This window comes from Pyxicephalus adspersus, chromosome 10, assembly GCF_032062135.1.
Source record: "Pyxicephalus adspersus chromosome 10, UCB_Pads_2.0, whole genome shotgun sequence".
NCBI classification, from domain to species: Eukaryota; Metazoa; Chordata; class Amphibia; order Anura; family Pyxicephalidae; genus Pyxicephalus; species Pyxicephalus adspersus.
The window spans coordinates 50,158,463-50,180,351 of record NC_092867.1 but is presented as its reverse complement, the minus strand read 5'-3'; the positions used below and the strand labels follow the sequence as shown (position 1 = coordinate 50,180,351).

The 21,889-nt window shown below is 41.9% G+C and overlaps 1 protein-coding gene and 1 long non-coding RNA gene across 3 annotated transcripts in view; one reads left to right on the top strand and one right to left on the bottom strand.

The window, feature by feature from the left end:
- Window positions 1-18,388, top strand: part of LOC140339276 (uncharacterized) — a 35,149-nt gene extending 16,761 nt beyond the window's left edge. For both annotated transcript variants that reach the window (XR_011922418.1, XR_011922417.1), the window contains exons 2-3: window positions 8,314-8,376; window positions 17,862-18,388. This is a non-coding gene — a long non-coding RNA (uncharacterized lncRNA). The remainder of the gene's footprint in view (window positions 1-8,313; window positions 8,377-17,861) is intronic.
- TMEM132A (transmembrane protein 132A) overlaps window positions 1-21,889 on the bottom strand; it is a 146,907-nt gene that overhangs the window by 17,944 nt on the left and 107,074 nt on the right. The window contains 4 exon segments of the mRNA XM_072423874.1: window positions 8,753-8,947; window positions 17,854-18,148; window positions 18,896-19,077; window positions 19,180-19,323. Of these exon segments, the coding sequence (XP_072279975.1) occupies window positions 8,753-8,947; window positions 17,854-18,148; window positions 18,896-19,077; window positions 19,180-19,323 (816 nt within the window).

The following is a 21,889-nucleotide window of genomic DNA, read 5'->3' as shown; positions in this document are numbered from 1 at the left end:
GTGTTGGGGGGAAAAATCACCTCAATGGCGGTGTGCCATTTTTTTGTTAAGCCGCCGGAGGTTAACATGGCCATATGTAGAATATTTGGGCAGAAGGTGAAGCGTGGCCAGGGTGCCAATGTTGGTACCACGGCCCTGCGTCAACATATGCAGCGTCACCATAAAGTGGCCTGGGAGAACTGTGGCTCCGATGTGGTGGTCCAGCCTGTCGCAGCAACCGCTGCATCACCGAGTGGCACACACCGGCTTTCAGGCAGTCAAGGCTCCACCACCTCAGCTGAAGGAAGCTGTATGTAATTTCCATCTTCTGCTGGTTAAGATGCTTCTGCTCCTCCTACTCCTCGTCAGTCATTCATCCAACGGTGCAGAAGCTGAATGTGCTCCTGTCCAAGTTGCTGGTGCTGCAGTCCCTTCCTTTGCAAATGGTGGACTCTGAACCTTTCAGAGAACTGATGGCTTGTGCCGAGCCGAGGTGGAGAGTCCCAAGCCATCATTTCTTTGCAAAAAAGGCAGTACGAGCCTTGCACAAATATGTAAAACAGAAAGTGGGCCAGTTCACAAGCCTGTCGGTGTCTGCCAAAGTGCATGGCAGCGCCGAAGTGTGGAGCTGTAACTACGGTCAGGGACAATACATGCCCTTTACGGCCCACTGGGTGAATGTGATTGCTGCACAGCCACACCAGCAACTTGGCCAGGTGACACCGCTTCTGCCTCCACGTTCTCACACCGCTGGTCCTTTGACAACGTCCGCTTCTGCCTCCTCATCCTCCACTGTGTCCTCAGCCTCCACTGCAGAAAAAATTCACAGTGCCGTTCTAGCATACCACATGTGCAGGGCACGGCGGTGTCACGCTGTTCTGCACCTGATTTGCCTGGGAGAACAGAGTCACACAGGAGGAACTGCTCCGTGTGATTCATTAAGAGATCGAATCATGGCTTTCTCCGCAAACACTTCAAAATCGGAACCATGGTGACCGACAATGGGAAGAACATTGTGTCTGGGCTGCATCAAGGAAGGCTGAGCCATGCACCCTGCATGGCACACGTCTTCAATCTGGTTGTCAAGCGGTTCCTGAAGTCTTCCACCCATCTGCAAGACATCATAAAAATGGCCAGGAAACTTTGCATGCACTTCGGCCACTCGTACACCGCAAAGCACACCTTCCTTGAGCTGCAGCCGCAGAACGTCACCCCCCAACATAGGCTGATATGTGACGTTTCCACCTGTTGGAATTCCACCCTCCAAATGTTGGACTGGCTATACGAACAGAGAAAGGCCATCAACGAATTCTTGATGATCCAAGCGGATAGGAGTACTCCCATGTGTAACTTTGATGTCAGCCAGTGGCAGCTCATGCGTGACACCTGCCGTTTGCTCAGGCCCTTTGAGGAGGCCACGTTATTTGTCAGTCGCCAGGACTACGAGATGAACAACGTCATTCCACTACTTCATGTCCTGGAACAGATGCTGGGAAATCTGGCTGGTCAGGGGACTGGAGACGTGGCGCCTAGATCTCATGGCCACATGAGCCCTGTGGGGGCTGAACTGGAGGAGGACATTGGAGCAAAGGCAATGTATAGCGAAATGGGTGGTTTTTCTACTCAGGTGACATGAGAGGAGGAGCAGGAGCAGCCAGAGGAGCAAGAGGGAGATGAGGAAGACGAGGCAGAGGACTCAGACACACAGCGGCAGCATGCAGTGGAGATGGAAGCAGGGAGTCCCTCCGAGTTGCTTGCAGAAATGGCACGCTGCATGCTCGCTTGCGCAGTGACAGCCGAATTGTCACCATTCAGCAGAGGGATGACATAGCTTTCCACCTTGTTGGACCCTCGCTACTGGTCCAAAATTGGGCCTTTTTTATACCTGCTGAGAGGTAGGACAAACTGAACTACCACAGAGACATCCTATGTAGTCAGTTGGCCGCTGCCTATCTGCGCCATCGTCCATCCTCTCGCAGCTCTGACCGGGTGGGCCCTCTGCACTCACGTTCCATTGCAAAGGCTGCTGTGGAGGGGTGGGGTGGCAGGAGCAGTACCAGCTCCATCAGCAGCAGCCTGAGTCTAAAGTTGCTGATGAGCAGCTTTCTGCACCCACATAGTGAAGAAACTACTGACCAGCAGGTAGACAAGAAGAACCTGAACCAGCAGGTGGTGGCATACATGGAGTGCACCGTGCCCACCCTCATTGAAGATCAACTGAAATACTGGGCAGCCAAACTGGATTTGTGGCCGCAACTGGCTGAGTTTGCCCTGGAAATGCTGGCCTGCCCGGGCCAGTAGTGTGGCATCAGAGCGGGTGTTTAGTGCCTCGGGGGCCATAGTTACCCCAAGAAGAACTTGCCTGTCCACCCAAAATGTGGAGAGACTGACCTTTGTCAAGATGAATCAGGCGTGGATCAGCCAGGATTTCCACCCACCAATGCCTGAAGCATCTGATTAGATGATCCATGCCGCCTGACCCAAACCTTGACAAAAGAGACCGATTTCTTCTGGCTACCTGCCTTAGCTACTAATCTGATGCTGCCACCCACCTGATGCAACACATCAGATGCCAAGTGCTCCTTCTTTCACCCACCTTTGTCAGCGGGTACTGGTATCGCCACCCACCGTCCCACTCTGTCACCGGGTCACTTTGTGGTCTGCTGATGCTGCTGCCATCTCCACACGATGTCACCCTGCCACTCTGTGGTCTCCTGACTATTTATTTGACCCTTCTTCTGATCTGTCAGAAGGAAGGAAAAAAGAGACACACAACAAATCCTGTCTGTGTAGCAGCTGTAAGGCCTGTATGGTCCCATCAGAATTGGCTTATGATTTGGTAGCCAAAAGCAGGAGTGGGTACAAAATAGAGAAGACATGCAAATATTCCATTCACGTGTCATCTCTGTTTTGGATCCACTCTTTTTTTTTTTGGCATTAGCAATACTGATGGATTATTGAGCAAATGCTGACCAAGTGAAGGCATATGCTCCACAGACAGGATCCATTTTTTGTGGGTTATTGTTCTGATGGATGAGAGGAAGGGCAAAATAATCAGTGATTTCAACACATCACTGACACCCTCTCCACTCTGTCAGGGGGGCTCTACTTGTATAAGCGGTTAATAGAACAGGTTTTGTAGACATCTTTGTGGAATCAGCTGACAAGGGTGTAAAAGGAGTGTGCTTCTTCTTGATGCTAACATGGAACTGTAAGGCTGAGTTCATACTTGCGTTATTTGGTCAGTTTTGGCCCCATGACTGCCCAACTAAGTGAAGTGTGCAGTGATTCTATTAGCGACGCCTGTCATCTGCATGTCATACTAACTCACAGTAATATTTCACTACCACAGCAGACTCCCTATGCATGTTACTGCAAGGCACAGTGTTCTACACCACTATCAAGGCTCTCTGCAGGCCGGAAATAGACTTTTTTTAACGCGATTTGCTGCGAATAAATTCAGATCGAAGCGAATCTTTTCGGAAAATTCGGCGAACCGGCCAAACCGATATTTTTGAGAAATTCGCTCATCTCTAATCATGTACTTGCTAAAGTAATCATGTACTTGCTTGACAATGCTAAAACATTTGACACCGTGCCCCACAGACAGTTAATATGCAAGTTAAGGTCTATCGGTTTAGAAAATGCAATCTGTAAATGGAGAACTGGTCTAAAGACTGCATTCAGAGAGTAGTGATTAATGATTCATACTCTTACTGGTCTAAGGTTATTAGTGGTGTACCCCAGTGTTCAGTGATGGGACTTTTACTAATTAACATCTTTATAAATGATATAGAGTTTGGGATTAAAAGTACTATTTCTGTGTTTGCAGATCATACCAAATGGAATTAAGTCCATTCAGGATGTCTATAATCTACAAGCAGACCTGCATGTACTGTTTGATTGGTCAGCCAAGTGGCAAATGACATTTATTATTGATAAATGTAAAGTTGTGCACTTGGGGGTGAACATCATGCATGCTTCATACTGTTCAGGGGGAATACATTTGGGGAAATCAGAAATGGAAAAGGATCTGGGGGTTCTGGTAGATCATAGACTTAATAATAGCATGCAATGTGAAGCTGCAATATCTAAAGCTAGCAAAGTGTTTTCTTGTATTTAAAGAGAATTATACTGCATAGTTTGAGACATAATCATGTCTCAAAATATTGGTCAGACCTCACCTTTGTTATGCAGTCCAGTTTTGTAAAAATGAAAGGAATGGAGGAGCTCAGCTATGAGGAGAGATTATCTGAACTGAACCTGTTTTCCCTAGAGAAGAGATGTTTAGGGAGGTATATGATCACCCTATGTGTATATATATATATATATATATATATATATATATATATATATATATATATATATATATATATATATATATATAATCAACCTACCAAATGAACTCCTTCAAAATCCATTTCCTACCTCAGGATTCACCTTATACCAACACTACTCACACTATACGAAGCTAAATACCTCCCTCCAAATTTATTTTGCCAAATCCAAACCAGTATAGACAGATGGGCAATGTCATCTCCTAGTTTAGGAGGATTTTAATTGTAAAAATTTGTAAAATGTAAAATAATTGTGTGATTGTATATTGATAAAAAAGTCATAGATAAATCTCATGTTTTTAATATTTGAATAAATTATGATTTTATTGAATTGCAGTTGAATTACCGTATTTTCCTGCGTATAAGGCGACTGGGCGTATAAGACGACCCCCCACTCTAACCAATCAGTTGGGGATTGTGTTATACGGCCAGTATTGTACTGTTCCTTCTGCCTGTCAGATCTCGCTATTGTGCGAGAACTGAGAGGCAGAAGGAACAGTACAGTACTAGTTCTAAGGAATGTATGGTCACGTTCCTTCTTAATAAATGGGCGTGTTCTAGTGGAGAGCCAATCCAGGCTTTGTAAGGCTAAAAACAGTACAATTGTCTTGTTAAAACCCATTTGTTTGATGCACATAGTTGTGCACCAAACTTCAGGAGCGTGTTTTATCAGTTGAAAAATGCACCGCACTTTTGCACAGTTCTCATTCAGTTAAGTTTGTATTTTTTGTGTATATTGCTTGTTTTGCTTCATATGCACTCATGTATGTATGGACATGAGTGCACATAAGGCAAAACATGTATGTATGCATTTAGATGTGTGTACATATACATACAAAAGAGAAATTATAAGAAGAAATAGGCAAATAGGTCTTTTTGGACCATATTGCTTCACATTGAAACCATTGCCAATTTGTTCCTATGATTTCTGATATCATGGGCTTGGCTACAAGCAACATTCATGGATGATATTGCTTCTGGTTAAAAGAAGGAATCCACCTTTATGTTCTTCTACTACCAAGCTGAAGTGAGTAAGTCAATATATAGTGGGCCAAGATCTAAAATGCCATTCAAACCTGCAAAAACACCCTCAAGGGATGGAAAAGCAAGAAAATGGCACAAAGTGGATTTGGCTCTGGAAGTTTGATATACTAGTACTATTTGTTTTGTGTAAACACCTAAATAATGCATACACTCCAGTATTTATGAGCATTAAGTTAAGCAACACAACATCTGTTCATTTCTAAGATTGCGAGACCCTGCTTGTGAGCTTGGCAATCAATGTGCTTTGATGTTGTGCTTGGCAACCTGGACCTCCTTCCATTACCATCAGGTGTGTTAGAATGAGTATGCAACTCAGCTGGACAACTAATTGACAACCAGTTTGGACAGCAAGTAGACGTGTGCTTGTATACAACAGGGATAAGATCAGGGAGCACAGCACAATGACAACAAACCTATAACACTACCACTAATGATCAGAGGAGTTGTGTGGGCGCAAATCAACATAAGTGGAAATGTCAGACTATTAAAAAAAAGAAAAGAAATAAAAACCATGACAATTTATTCAGAAAAGGACTATGTACATTCAAATACCAATATGTGACAATGGGACAAAGGCAACGAGGGGGGTAAAGTAGGAGTTTGGTGTGGAAACCATGCTGACATTTGTACTCAATAATTGTGGAAAAAATGACAACACATTGCTGAAGAATTGCTAAACTACAGAAACTGGCATTACAAACCAGGCACAAAAACATTGCAGCAACAGATGAAACTAACAATCATGAGGATTACAAAAAATCACATCCATGCATACCATCCAAGCAAACTTACTTGATTAACCCCCTACACACACACACACACACCAGGTAAATTAGTACTAATGAAAATGCATATGTATTTCTATACAGCTTGATAGAAATTAGTTTGCAACCAAAAGAAAAAGTAGCAAGTGCAACAAATGTAACTTTAAATGAAGCAAGTTTGTGATTGAGTAGAATGTAACATAAAAAAGTAGCACTTACACAAAAATACATCAAGCATTAACCTCCCAACCGTTAAGCCCGTACTTTTCCATGCAAAAAAAAGTTGCAATTATCGTTAACCCCGTACTTTTCTCACTATATTAAAATCTCAATTACCTGGTCCCGCTGTGCTCATCCAGCGTCAGGTCCGTGTTCCAGCGTCGTCCTCCAGCGTTGATCTCCCTCTCCAGCGTCAGGTGCCGTCTCCTATACCAGCGGGACCGGTAAGATGCCGGTCGGCGGAACACAAGATGCCGGCCGGGGGAACACAAGATGCTTCTTACCTGGTCCTGCGTCGTTCTCCTTCCAGCGCCGGGTGCTCTCTGAAACAAGAAGCCGGCCAGCGGAGGAAAAAAAAAGCCGGCCAGCTTCTTGTGCGTGCGCGATGACGTCGGCGCGTGTGCGGGAAATTCAAATTGAAACTCATTTATTCATTTTGTATTGGATTGGATACAGGAGTTTGTATTCAATCCAATACAAAATGAATGAATGAGTTTCAATTAAAAATAAATACAAAGTATGTATTTTGTATTGGATTGGATACAGGAATTTGTATTCAATCCAATACATAATGAGAGTTTGAATTTTGTTCTCATTTTGTATTGGATTGATTACAAAGTCCTGTATCCAATCCAATACAAAATAATAGAAAATATATTTATGTGGTTTTGTCTATAGGTATGTAACGTTGGACACTAGGGAGGTGTTTTAGAAAAATATATTACTATACAGTATACCGAATTATCGCATTTTCAGTATTTTTCATTTATTTATGTATTCTTGTTTAAGCTGAATTTTTTTGTTTTTCCTTTAATTTTATTAAAAGTAATTTTTTTTTTTTACATGATTGTGTGTTTCAAACATTTTTTATATTCATTATATCTACTGGACCCCTATTCGGACATATTTCTGTAAGTTACAGGTCTACAATTTAAAAATAAAAAAATTTCATGAAAACCTGTAACGCTTTTGGTACAGAAATCTAGACATCAGTGTAACGCCCAGGTGGTTAAAGATTCAAACCGACCTGTAAAATGGACTGGAGATGCACACAGAACAGGGCACAGGTGTGCGCTAATCAATTGCTATCACCTAACCATTGAGGTTAACATCTACTCCTGAATCCCGCAGCTGAAAATTATTCGCCTTAATTGGCGTATTCAAGATCTTTGCTCATCTTTGCAGGAAACCGGCAGGAGAGTTCACTAGAACTCGGCCCCGACTCACAGTAATAAAGCTTGCTGACCGGAGCGTATGCGCATTTCATTGATGAATCAGGGTGTTTATGTACAATGCTCGCACTTATTTTTGGGTCGCAGGATTGTTAAATAAATTGCTATGCTGACAATTTTGGTTGCCAGGTTATTATGCTGAATTATGTTGATACAGATTCATGCTGCTATTGCCGAATTTTAATATTTTGAGGACATAATGCCCATGTTTGTTATCATGGGGACATTCTGCCATTTGATATTATAAATGGTATGTAAACAATCAAAAGTGTCCAGTCCTAGTATAAGGTCTTACATGGCAGTTTGAACAGTAGTTGTAGTCATCCAAACTTATGCTAGGGGGCCCACTGGTCTCTTGCTATACCTCTGCACATCAGCTAACAGTGTATGGTAAAGATCAGTTTCACTTAGTACTCCTCAGAGGTGGTGGTGGGGAAGATTGCTAAGAAGCAACTGTGTGCACACAAACAGCAGCATACATACTGGCATTTCAAAGTAGGCCAGGCACATTAAAAAAAAAAAAAGCAAGTATGTACCATACATTTATATTTAAAACAGTTTATATCTGGTAACTGCACAGTGAGCTAGAAATAATAACCACTAGAAAAACAACATATAATGTATGTTAGGTAAATGTATTTGCTGAAGCTGCCTAAAATAGATTTAAATAATTGGAATTCACAAATTGTTTTAGATCTTCTGAATAAAGTAGAAATCTAATAATTCTATATCAACCAGGTTTGGAATACTACCTTATTTTTTTGTTTGGAGAACTTGTGGACCATCATTCAACATTACAAGGTAAATACTAGTTTCTATCTATTTTCAAGCACTATAGTTGTTATGATACCCTGGTTAAAATAGATAGCAAAATGTAAAAAGGTTACAGGGGCATAGTTATCAGTGTTGCCTTTGCTAATTTACAAACCCATATCTTATAAATCAGGCCCTGGGCACACTGGGTTGATGGCACTATTCTGTTGCTGAAGACCACTCCCACCCAACACTAGGGGCTGCAAGGTCTGGAAGACAAAGCAGGTGGGACACACATCAATCAGTAAATCTAAAGGAATATTTTATTTATTATGTAAGTTTTGTGCATTACAAAATACCTGTATTAGCTTTAAGTCTGTTTAAAGTCCAGGGAAAAGTAGTAGTTTTAACTTCTGATGCTTACCTGTTTAGGAATAATTTCCGCCTCTTGAGACTGACACAAAACTGTAAAAACTCCAGGATGTTTGGTGGGAAGCGGGCTAATCTTAAGATTTATGCCCCAAACCAAATGTGAATGGATTTCTAAAATGGAAACTGGATCTGAAGAGACATATATGGTCTGCTCTCCTAAGATAGAGTGCGATAGTGGAGATCGTACCTATAAAAAAATGTCAATACAAAAATAATTAGAAAAGCAAACATGTAGCAAAAAAGAGACAACTGAAGACATTTAACTGAAAGTGAGAGATTTAGAACACTTAAACCACAAGAATTTGTTACAGAAAGGTACGTAATGAGGTCCTGCTTCCACAGATATATATGAAGTGACAAATTCTGTGTGTGACAACTCTTGCTTCAAAATGCTAGAGGGGCCTAATACTGTACATAGAAAACCTTATATGTCCCACATTATGCAAGCTACCCCTAGTACGGATACATGACTTAATTATTGACAAAATTAATTACATACAGCAACCCTAAGCTTGTGCATTTTTATAGAAAATAATACCCCAACCAAATACCAATACTAAATACAACAAATACTAAATACTTGGCATTCATAAAGTATAATGCTTCCAAACATCTCCTAAAATGTATTACTTGCAATTAAAAAAACACAGCATAGATATAAAGAAAATTCATAAATTCTAGATTACATTACAAAAACAGCATTTAAAAAGTGTGCTTCCAGTTTTTTTTTTTGTTTTTTTTTTTTTGCATTGAGTATACATTAGTTAAGTGCCTGGCAAACAACCCTTTTATATAAAGTAAAAATTTGGAGTTTAGGTCCACTTTAAGGAATGGTACACTCCCTTTCCCCATTATTGGGAAACACCCTAGTATGTTACATTAAACTGCATATTGCCAGTCTTGTGGCATGCAAACAGACAGGCCCTACTTCAGCGTCATCCAGATGCAACTTTCTTTAGTCAACCCAGAGACTGTAAAAGAACAATTGGAAGTCTTCTTCTGTGCAACCCTTTAATAGGATTACATGGACTCTGGCTGCTGTGTCGGACTAGATGTAGTTTCTTTTACTCTCAGTGGTCCCCATACTTTGAATTGCCTCTAGTCTCTCTCTGGCTAACACTACTAAGATCATTGCTCATCAGGGCCTTTATGGTAAAGCATATATTTTTTTTAATGAATCAAACGTTATAGGACAAAGATAACAGAATAAGGGCATTAAGCAAATGTAATTACAAATTACATTTCAGGGGTTGGGCTAGTGGAGATCTGCTGATAGAATATATTCAAAGCTATGAACAGTGCCCTTCTAATAACCTGTATTAGCTTTGGCTACCATTAGTGGGAGGCTAAGACACAAGTGGATAATGAGAGGTAACGACTCTGCGGAGGCTAGAGTAATATTCTAAATTGATGGCTCAGTTTGGGCTGGGTAAAAAGAGGGGGGAGGAGAAGTAGAGCAAGGGGGGCTCTGAATCAAAGGAGGAGGTAACACATCAAGTAGTATCACGCTACAGTGTGGAGACAGAGGAGTTGGGTGTTTGTATGCAATCCAGGGATCCTATGTATCCGTGAACTTGAGAATACAGGTCAATTTTTCATTCATCATGATGCCTGGATTCAACCTCACAAATAAGGTACTTGAGACCTCCAGGCTGCGGCTATTGCCTGTTTTGCTGCTAAAAACGTGGTCAGTTTCCACTGAGCTTGGGACAGGGTCATATCTGGGAGATGTAAGTGTGTCTGCCACAGGTCTGGGGGCTATGTCTTGTTTAGTAAAGTGGTTAGGAGGTTATGAACAGTGGTCCAGAACCCCTGTATCTGTGGACAGAAATAACAGAGACGCAGCATGGTTCCCTGCACTCTGCAGCCACGGAAGCAATAACCAGAGAGCATAGGGTTTATATGTGCCAAGCGGGAATGAGTCAGGTAACACCTTGTATGCAGCCTCAACCGCCTATACATTAATGAAGCAAGAGGCAACCCCCCTCCAGATGCCCAGCCACTCTTCTGATTTCGAGGGGCCAAAAGTCTGACTGCCATATGCACACATAGGAGAGAACCAAGTGGTATGGCAAAGAGATAAGCACACGGTAGAGCCAAGATATAAGGCCTGGGGTTGGGAGTGTAGGCATATTTGCTCGAAGGAGATGATTGCCATGGGGCATTTACCTCTCCAACAGCGGGCCTATACAGTGGTTGAGCTGCAGATAACGAAATTATTCCCTAAGAGGGACTTCATGGGATGCCCTTAAGCTGTCTCAGGTACTGGCACACATAAAGGAGAGCAGGTGATAAATAAAAAGTGAGATCTTGTAAGGTCTACCACTGGAAAGCCCACAAATCGATGGAGGCAGGTGGAAAGAAAGGGTTTTAATCAATGTTTGTATGGGGGGTCCATTTAGACATTAGTTTAGCTGCAGATTTATGAGAGTCCTAAATCTTCAGCGAGAGAAGCATCAGCTCGCTAAGATGCTAAGGAGGAAGTGCTGGGGGGAGCAATAGGAATGCTGACACTCAGATGGGTGTGCAATTAGGCATTTCTAGAAAAACCCACAGGGGAGTTTCGTATGTGGCATGTAGAGCACTGAGCTGTGGTATTTGTGCCGCTGCACAATATTTATTCAGATGTGGCACACCCAGTCCGCCAGAGTGCCTATGTCATTTTTATCACGGCAATGCGACTGAACCATGAGAGCAGGAGGGATGACCAGGAGCAAAGCAAGGAGGTAAGTGAATCTATTAAATGGTGATAGTTTTCAGCACAAAGGATGTAGTAGGACTGGGTAAGTTTAATCCCCAGATACTGTATAGAGGTGAGTGCCCAAATGAAAAAGTTAGATTTGATTTGAGATAGTTAAGGGATGGGCAGTGAGATATGGAGCGCTACTGACCTTCAGTTTCTAGAAGCCAGAGAAGTGTTCTAAGCAGGATAATAGGTTGAGCAAGGATACAATGGCTGGGTTAATGTGAGGAGCATATTCTCCACAAACAGATGTTGTTTGAAGTGGAGACCTCCAATCTCCACTCTGTGGTTTGTGGTATGCCGATTCATATGGCCAGGTTCCAGGGCAATAGCAAAAAGTGTAGGAGATGGGGGAAGCAATGCTGAGTGCCAGGAGACACTATCAAATGCCTTCTGTCTATCCAGTGATAAAAAGAACCCTGGAAATTTACATTCGTGCATAAGGTGAATAATACGTATATTGTCACTGGCTTGCCGCAAACATATGAAGCCGCCTTGATCATGATGTACTAGAAGGCCAAGGAAGGAGTTCAGTCTAGTCGCCAGGACATTGCTGAGGAAATTATTGTCAACATTAAGTAGTGAGATAGGGCAGTAGGTTTTTATGTCATGTTCATACTTCAATGGCATCGGTATCATCAAGAATTGTGCTGTCAGAGAAGACGGGGCAGGAGATCCACCTCCCTTAAGGACATGTTTTTGTACGTAGAGGTCGGATAAGCAGTCCAGCACATGCAATTTAGAGAGCTTCCGCGGTATAAGAGGTTGCTGGGTTTCGAAGACCAAAATATCAGAGCTCAATTTGTCAAGCTATTCCTGTGGCATTTCAGGAAGGAGGAGTCCCTAAAAGAATTGAGAGGCTGCCTGGTAGGGAGAGCAAGGGGGCTGTGAATAGAGAGTAGTCAAAAAAAGACGCAAAGTAATCTACAATCTTGGCTGGGTAAAATGAAAGGGTACCTCCTGGAGATCTAATGTAGTAGGGCTTAAAAGTTAGGGGACCTTGGTGGAGGCGCTTCATGAGCATGGGCCCAATTTATTAACCAGTGAGAATAATTTTTGTGGAGTCCATCAGAAAGATTGCTGGACTTTATCTTGCAGCAGTAGTTTCAGTTCAAGTCTGGCACCATCTAGGTCTGCCTTTAGCGAAGGGGTGGGTTGCTTCTACCATTGGGCTTCTAATGTTTGAAACTTAAGCGTCAAGGCATATAGGGCAGCCTGCCATTCCTGCTTCAGTTGAATAGCATGTTTTTAGTTCAAGTTCTTTCCTGGGCCCCTAAATAGGATGTTGCATGATTCTCCTAGATTATAAGCTCTTCAAGGCAGGGTCCTCTTCTCCTCTTGTGTTACTGTCCCTATCTGTCCGTCATTTGCAACACATATGTAATGTACAGCGCTGTGTATTATGCTGGCGCTGGTCACGTGCCCAAATCTTAAGTGCCAAATTATAAGTGCAATGGGAATTAATCCAGGGACTTCTATCATCCTCTACTAACATCACTGATGAATTCACCTTCATCTGCCTGCATTCATCCATTCTGCCAAATCTCAGCCCTGTGTATGCAATTGTTTTCCCCTGCAACCCTCATCTGATTGTATATGGTACGTCTCCCATTCTGCCAAATCTCAGCCCTGTGTATGTATTTGTTTTCCCCTGCAACCCTCAACTGACTGTATATGGTATGTCTCCCATTGTAGATGAATTTATTGCACCAACTTTAATCTCCTCTGGTTCCAGCAGAGTGCACATTGATATTCATTGCCCTGCCAACCCCTCCCCTCCCTAGGTTCAACTGATATCCCAAATTCCTTATACTCTGATCAGTCCATCCATAATCAGGGCACAAAGCACTTCGATTTAAACAGGCAAGGTCATGTGCCCAAATCCTAAATGCCAAAATATAATTGCAATGGAATTTAATCCAGGGAATTCCCAAAGGAATTGGAACAGATTTGGACATACTATTTTACTCTGCTACTCCCATCTCCTGCCTTTGGACTGATTTATCCACCTGTACTCCAACACATCCTCTGCTGCTGCCATTCTGAACTGGTATTTCATCAAACCATCTCTTTGACTGAATCATCATATCCCACTCCTGGAACTCAGCAAGTTTACAAGCCTCACTTGAACCCATATTACTGGACTGCTTCTCTTGGACTTCAGTTTGCCACATTGTTTAATGTAAGCCTATGGTTTGCAATTATCTGTAAAAATGTATTATTCATCCTGCTCTCTCTTTGTTGGCACTACTCCCTGTCTTCCCTAGTCTGATAACCCATTGTCTCTCTGCACCTTCACACTCCTCTTTCTCTGTTTGTGCTCCTGCACCTTTTTTCTCTACTGATATTCTCTGGTGACATCTCACCCAACCCTGATCCCCTACACAGCCTCCCACTTCCATATACTCTCCGCAAGACAGTCCCTTCTACTAACCTCATTCCCATTTACCCTAACCATAAGTTTTTAGCCCCTATCTCTGGCAGTCTATGGAATGCCCGATCTGTTGACAATAAATTATTCTCTATACACAACCTCCTCCTTTCTAAATCTCTGAACTTTCTGGCTCTCACTGAAACTTGGCTTTCCTTCTCTGACTCTGCTGCTGCTCTCGACTGTGGAGGCCTGCACTTTACACATACCCCTAGACCTGGCAAAGTAGGGGGTGGTGTGGGTCTCCTTCTCTCACCTAACTGTACATCCAGAGTCCTTCCCACCCCACCCTCTCTCATTTTCACCTCTTTTGAAGTCCACACTGTCCGTCTCTTTAGCCCCTTACCCCTCATTGTTGCTGTTGTCCACCGCCCCCTGGCCCAGTATCACAATTTTTGGATAACCTGGCTCCCACACATTCTTTCCCACGACCTGCCCACACTCATCCTTAGTGACTTTAATGTTGCAATGGATGAGCCCAACCTTCCCTCTTCAGCCAAACTACTCTCCATTACTTCCTCATTTGGAATCACTCAGAACATCAATGGCCCCACACACATAGCCGGACACACTTTAGACCTGGAATTTTCAAAACTCTGCAACCTCACCCTCCTTGACAACTCACCAGTTCCCCTTTCTGATCACAACCTTATCACATTTAACCTATCGAACTCTAGCCCTCCCTTGCCACATCCCAGACCTGATCAATGAGAGATATTTGTAACCTTTACCACAACCTTTTCTCAAACTGCCTTGCGTCCCCAAACCCCCTTCCCAAAATCACCTCCCCAGATGAAGCTGCCTCCATGTTAAACCACTCTCTTTCTTTGGCTTTGGATAAAGTTGCCCCTGCCACCCTACACTACCCCCGCCCTGCCAACGCCCGACCCTGGCACAACACTCAAACCAAACAGCTATAAAAGACTGTTTGTGCAGCTGAGCGTAAGTGGAGAAAATCTGGCCTCAGTGCTGACTTCATGGACTACAAAGCCAAGCTACAAAGCTTTAACACAGAGCTCACGGTCACCAAGCAAAATTATTTATCCGCAGTCATTTCCTCTCAAGCTTCCAGCCTACGCAACCTCTTCTGAACAATTGACTCCCTCCTAAACCCCACACCTGCTCCCCCCACAACATCCTTCTCTGCCCAAGACAATGCCACCTACTTTAGAGATAAAATAGACAAAATCAGACATGATGTCTCTGCTCCCCAGGGCCACTCCAACCATACCCATCCCTTCCCACCTGTAAATCATCACTAGCCTCCCTCAGCCCTGTTACTGTGGATGAAGTCTCTTCTCTCATAATCTCCATCTACTAACTGTCCACTTGACCCAATTCCCTCTGATCTACTCCCATTCCTCCACCCTGGCCCCTGCCCTGGCCAAACCAATAAACCTCTCCCTTTCTACTGGTAAATACCCCTCAGCTTTCAAACATGCCATAATTCTCTGAAAAAACCCTCACTAGACCCTACCCTCTAACTACCGTCCTATCTCCCTTCTCCCATATGTCTCAAAACTTCTTGAACGTCTAGTCTACAAAAGACTCACCGATTACCTAAGCACAAACTCTCTCCTTGACCCTCTCCAGTCTGGCTTTCGAGCTGCCCATTCCACTGGAACAGCCCTTACTAAAGTGGCCAATGACCTCATCAGAGCGAAGTTTCAAGGCAACTTTTCCCTGCCCTTCTCCTTGATCTTTCGTGTGCTTTTGACACTGTTGATCACCCCCTTCTAATACAAATCATGCGCTCCATTGGTATCAGTGACACTGGACTCTTGGTTTGCTTCCTATCTCTCTGACTGGTCCTTTCAAGTTTCTTTCAATGGTAATTCCACCTCACCCACTCTCCTCCCTGTGGGTGTTCCCCAAGGGTCAGTCCTTGGACCGGTTCTCTTTTCTCTGTACACCTCCTCTCTCAGTAGTCTCATATCCTCCTTTGGGTTACAGTACCATCTGTATGCTGATGACATCCAAATCTATTTGTCCATCCCTGACTTGTCTCCCTCAGTCCTGGATAAGGTCTCACGCTGTCTATCAGCCATCTCATCATGGATGTCTGACCGATTTCTGAAACTCAACCTGGATAAATTCAAACTCATCATCATCCCCCCCTCAAATTCCAAATCTCCCCTTGACATATTTCTAACTGTTACCAACCCTGTTTTTTGGCCCTCCCCTCAGGCATGTTGTCTTGTAGCCACCTTTGACTCTGCCCTCTCATATACCCCCCATATTAAGAACATTTCCAGGTCCTGTCACTTTCATCTACCCAACATCTCCAAAATCCGCCCCTACCTGTTCCCTCAGACCACCAAACTCCTTGTACAGGCTCTTATCTCTCGTCTGGACTACTGTAACCTCCTCCTCTCTGGTATTCCACTAACCCGACTCTCTCCTCTTCAATCTTTTATGAATGCTGCAGCCAGACTCATCCATCCTTCCCTCCGCTCCTCTTCCGCTGCATCTCTTTTAAGATCTCTACACTGGCTTCCATTTCACCTTAGAATCAAATTCAAGCTCCTGTGCTTTGCCTTCAAAATCCCTCCATAGTTATTGTCCCACTTACATACCGGGTAAAAAAAATACTCCCCCAGCTGCACTCTCTGCTCCTCCAATGACCTACTAATGGCTTCCTCACTCATAACCTTATCACACGCACGGAATGGTCTTCCTCTTCCTATTCCGCTTGCTCCTACTTTCTGCTCATTTAAAAGAGCACCCATTTTTTCAAACTTGCCTACCCATTTTTTTCTGTGTTTTGAAACCATCACTACTTCCCACCATTACATATCTCCCATCCTAGTGTGTGTAAATTCCCCCACCTACTAGATTGTAAGCTCTTCGGGCAGTGTCCTCTCTTCCTGTATCACTGTCTATATTAGTCTGTCATTTGCAATCCCTATTTAATGTACAGTGCTGCGCAATATGTTAATGCTATATAAATCCTGTTTATAATTATTATTATTAATATTAATAATAATAATATATGTTTTAATGTTTAAAGATTGGGCCCCTTTCATCATCATGGACATATTGTTAAAACTTTACGAAGTGGGCCTCTGTAAAGGAAGTGTAAATATTTCTGGTTATACAGGACAGCAAAGCAGATAATAATAGGGTTAATATTAGGGTTATGCAGATGTGTCTTTGATGTCCACACCTGGCATAAATACCAGTTGACAAAGAACGTGTCTGACTGTAAACTGACTATTCTGAACCTTCTGTTTTTTATTACTTTGATCAACCTCTTCAGTGTTATAGTGTTATAAGTCTGACGTTACTTGAAGGTTTCTTGCACAGAAATATGCGGGAACCGAATCTTTGACCTCTTTGTTCCAATGGTACTGGCGTATGGCTTCTGCCATGGCAGAAGGACGTGCATGAGAAAAAAAAAATTGGGGCTTGGTGCAGTAATTTAAATTTGTATCCTTCCTAAAGAATGCTCAAATATCTTGATATTGATAAATAAATATGCTCTGCTAATGTATCCCACTCCCTGGCCTTTTTCACAGAGATGGTGTAAGCAGTGTTGTCAGTGTTCAACAACAGCTGTAAACAAAAATCTCTCTTCCTTCAGAAAGACATTCCCAAAGCTTCAAAAAGCTCAAAAACACTCAAATCCTTAAAAACTTTTGGCATTTGTGTATGAAAGTGTTCCTATTCAAGTCTATACAAGAAGTAGAGACACTGCATGTAGTGTCTCGGAACTACATGAAAATGAAAATTTGAACATGACAAAGTTGTATGAGAACTACTAGGCCACTACACTATAACCTCAATACAAATGTGTACTAGTAAAACTACTTCATCAGGCATCAGTTGCCTTACTCCATTTGTACTTGCATATGAGAATAAGATATAATAAATGTATTAGAGACTACAAACAAATATGATTTCTGCAACATGGTATTACCTCAACAGATGTAACCCCTGGCTGTTGGCCAATAAGAACACTCCCTTCCTCTTCTAGACGAGCTACACGTGGATCTCTGATGACAGCTTGACTCCTTATTAAAGGAGATACATCAAGCAACCAATCGCTACCCAGGAAGTAAGTCAGCTGGCGGCTGCCATCCAAGGAATGAGCCACAAAGTGGGCAAGGAAGCGTACTTGAGCTCTTTGATACTGAGACTGACAATTTTGACTTCTGCCATCTGAACCTACTATGTGTTCTCCATCATTTTCATCTTGAGAGTATCCAAAAGATCTAATGAGATTGGAAAAATAAAAAGATATATAAATCATTTTGACTAAATTGTAAAGACAGTGATGATACCTTTAGTTTTATAGCTTGGAAAGTTGAAACCTTTTTAGATTTGGACTTTAGGGTCTTGGTACAATGTTTTGCAAAAAAATTCTATTTGGGAATGCTTTATACCAGTTTATAATATTATATTATATAATATTTATATATATGTGTATATATACCGTGTTTCCCCGAAAATAAGACACTGTCTTATATTTTTTTTGGCTCCCAAAAACACACTAGGTCTTATTTTCAGGGGATGTCTTATTTTTCCATGAAGACGACTACAGTACACATTTATTGTTGAAAGTCACTCATGAATATACATATTAAATTGTAAATTGGTACTGCTCATACTATGCAATATTGGTAATGTGCATCTGAACCGAAAAACACAACTTTATTATGCTGCAGTGTACAAGAGCTTAAATGAGGTGGCTCTATAATACGTGGGGATGGTTCTGTATTCTTTCAATAGCCAAAAACAATATAATTGTCAGCAATGGCTCAAAGCACAGGAAGTTAGTTCCCAAGATTTCTGGTATGGATAACAGGTTTTGAAAATATTAAACGAACATAACAAAATGCTTTTAGTGGTATGTTCAGCACACCAAAAGATTCTTGTTAGGTTTACAAAAACTTTAATATTGTTAGGTGATACTGAAGGGCTCACTTTATAAACATGACATTTAAAATTAAAATTCTTACCCAGAATTTGGCAAACGCTGCAAATGTGTGTCCGACACCTCAACTCTCAAAGGAAGCAGAGGCACCCAAAGAGACAGAGTAAGTGAGGAGCGGAGACGTTCTAACCAAAATTCCACTTTCACATCCACAGCCCCCTGAGTCTCTTTACCACCTACAAACAGGTAATCACAGCCATCTGACACCTGGAAAGAAAATGTGGTTGCAGACAGAACGAATACTCAAGTGTAAATTGTCACATATATGAATGATAACATATCAGTTTAATACAAAATCATGTGACAGACCTGGACAATCTGCGCACTTGGAGTTTCACAACCCGCCTGTTTGGTAACTTCAACTACATTTCCACCAGCTTCCAAAGCCAGCACTTTCACTGGGATCTTCTGGGAAATGCCAGTCAGGAGGGCTGTGTTCAAAATTTCATTTGACTTTTGAAGGGAATATAAATAAAGAAACACAGTTACATAGTAAGTCAGGGTGACCTAAGCCCATCAAGTTTAACGCCTAGGGAAATAAACATAACCTTATGTACATAGTTGGTCCAGAGGAAGGCAAAAAAAAAACCCTGGTACAATTTGCTCCAACAGGGGAAAAACATTCTTTCCTAATTCAATGAGGCAATCGGATGTTCACTGGATCAACAGTCTGATATCTTTACTTTAAAGCTTTAATACCCAGTTATATTCTGTGCTTCTAGCAATCTATAGTGCATGCTGAAACTGCTTCCTTAGGGAACCTATTTATTGTTACATAGTTAGATAGTAGGTTAGGTTGAAAAATGACATGAGTCCGTCAAGTTCAACCACTATTCATTCTATATTTTCACAGACCTTACCAAGAAGAATCCCTTACTTATGCAGAGCAAAAACTTCTGTCCCCCCAGATGCAAAGAGTGCCTTCTTGTCCTTTGGAATGATCTTACAGTGAATAGTTGGGAAGAGAGTTCTCTATATGCACCATTTATATATTTATAAAGGATGATCATGTCCCCCTTAAAAGTCTCTTCTCAAGGAAGAATACATTTAGTTCAACTAATCTCTTCTCATAGTTACATAGTAGGGCAGGTTGAAAAAAGTCTATCAAGTTCAGCCACTAGGGAAGTAAACATATCCCAGATATAAAAACCCTATGGACATAGTTGGTCCAGAGGAAGGCAAACAAAAATCCTGGTACAATTTGCTTCAAAAGGGGCTCATAGCTTTTAATGTACAGCGCTGCGTAATATGTTGGCGCTATATAAATCCTGTTTAAAAATAATAATAATAATAATAATAGCTGATTGCTCTCCAATTCCACAATATTCTTTTTATGAACTGGTGCTCAAAACTGGACTGCATATTCCAGGTGAGGTCTAACCAATGCTTTGCACAGGGGCAGAATTATGTTTCCATCTCTGCAGTTTATTCTTTTTTAATACAAGAAAGTACTTTGCTAGCTTTAGAAATTGCAGCTTGGCATTGCATGCTAATATTAAGTCTATTATCCAGCAGAACCCCACATCTTTTTCTATTTTTGACTCCCCCAAATGTATTCCTCCTAGACAGTATGAAGCATGCATGATGTTAGCCCCCAAGTGCTTAACTTTACATTTCTCAATATTAAATATCATTTGCCACTTGGCTGCTCAATCAAACAGTACATCCAGGTCTGCTTGTAGATTGCCTGTACGGACCTAATTCCATTACATAGTTTGGTGTCTGCAAAAACAGAAATGGTTCTTTTAATACGAAACTCTATATCATTTATAAAGATGTTAAACAGTAAAGGTCCCAACACTGAACCCTGGGGTACACAACTAATAATTTTAGACCATTCAGAGTATGATTTATTATTCACTATGGATGCAGTCTTTAAGCCAGTTCTCTATACATTTACAGATTCAATTTTCTAAACCTGTAGACCGTAACTTGCATATTAACCATCTGTGAGGTTCTGTGTGAAATGCTTTAGCAAAGTCTAAGTACACAATATCTACTGCCTGTTTACGTACAGTCTCATAAAAAGAGAGTAAATTTGTTTGACAACTTCTGTCTTTCTTTAATCCATGCTAACTATCACTTATATTTTTTAGCAGAAACTCCTCTATGTGGTTCTTTATCAAACTCTCTCACCCAGCATTTGCATATGGGTGGCTCAATATTGGGCTGTCATTGGTAGGGGCAGGATAGACAGGTGTCCTATGAGATAATACCACCCTTGGAATGTGTTCTACCAGCTGATTGGGAGTGTACAATAATGTCACAATCAGCTGTGTATGCTCTGTCTGCACATGCATCTCCTATCTTTTTTAATTGGATTGTGCTTCACTCTGAGCTCCCCGAGAGTGGACGTGTTCTATAGACTCCGGTAATTAGCTATGCTGCTCCCCGCCCACCTTGCACTGTGAAATAATCCCACCCCTCGTACACCAGCAGCAGCATGAAAGCTGTGTCTGTGTCTATGCTGCTCTCTTTACCTCCAATGCATAAACCTTCATATCTCCCACACCGATTGTTATACAAATGTCAAGGGACCCCTGAGAACTGATACTAAACCTAATTTCAGCCCCCTAAACATAAGTTGCCAGACACGGGGTCTCAAACATAAAATCCTAACAAAAATCAGGGATCTTTTCTCATTAAAGTTGACCTAAAGTAAAAATAAAAAAAGATGACACCTTTATTTCCACAGGTCTGTGACGTATGCTGCAGTATTTGTCAAAAAAAATAAAGTGCCGAACTGCGCATGTGTGAGATCACCATCTTTCTTTTTCAATGACAGAAAAGTCATCCTGCACATGCACATTGTCAGAGCCCAAGCCCCCTGGAATTCATGATGTGCATATCCCAGGAGGCTCTGCACTCCCTTCCAGTCTTTTTTTTTTAATAATATTTGGAGTAATACACCAATATTGTTATCATCTTATCTAATAATATAATTTAAAACAAATCTGTCCTTGTTTTTCAATATATACCGTGTTTCCCCGAAAATAAGACACTGTCTTATATTTTTTTT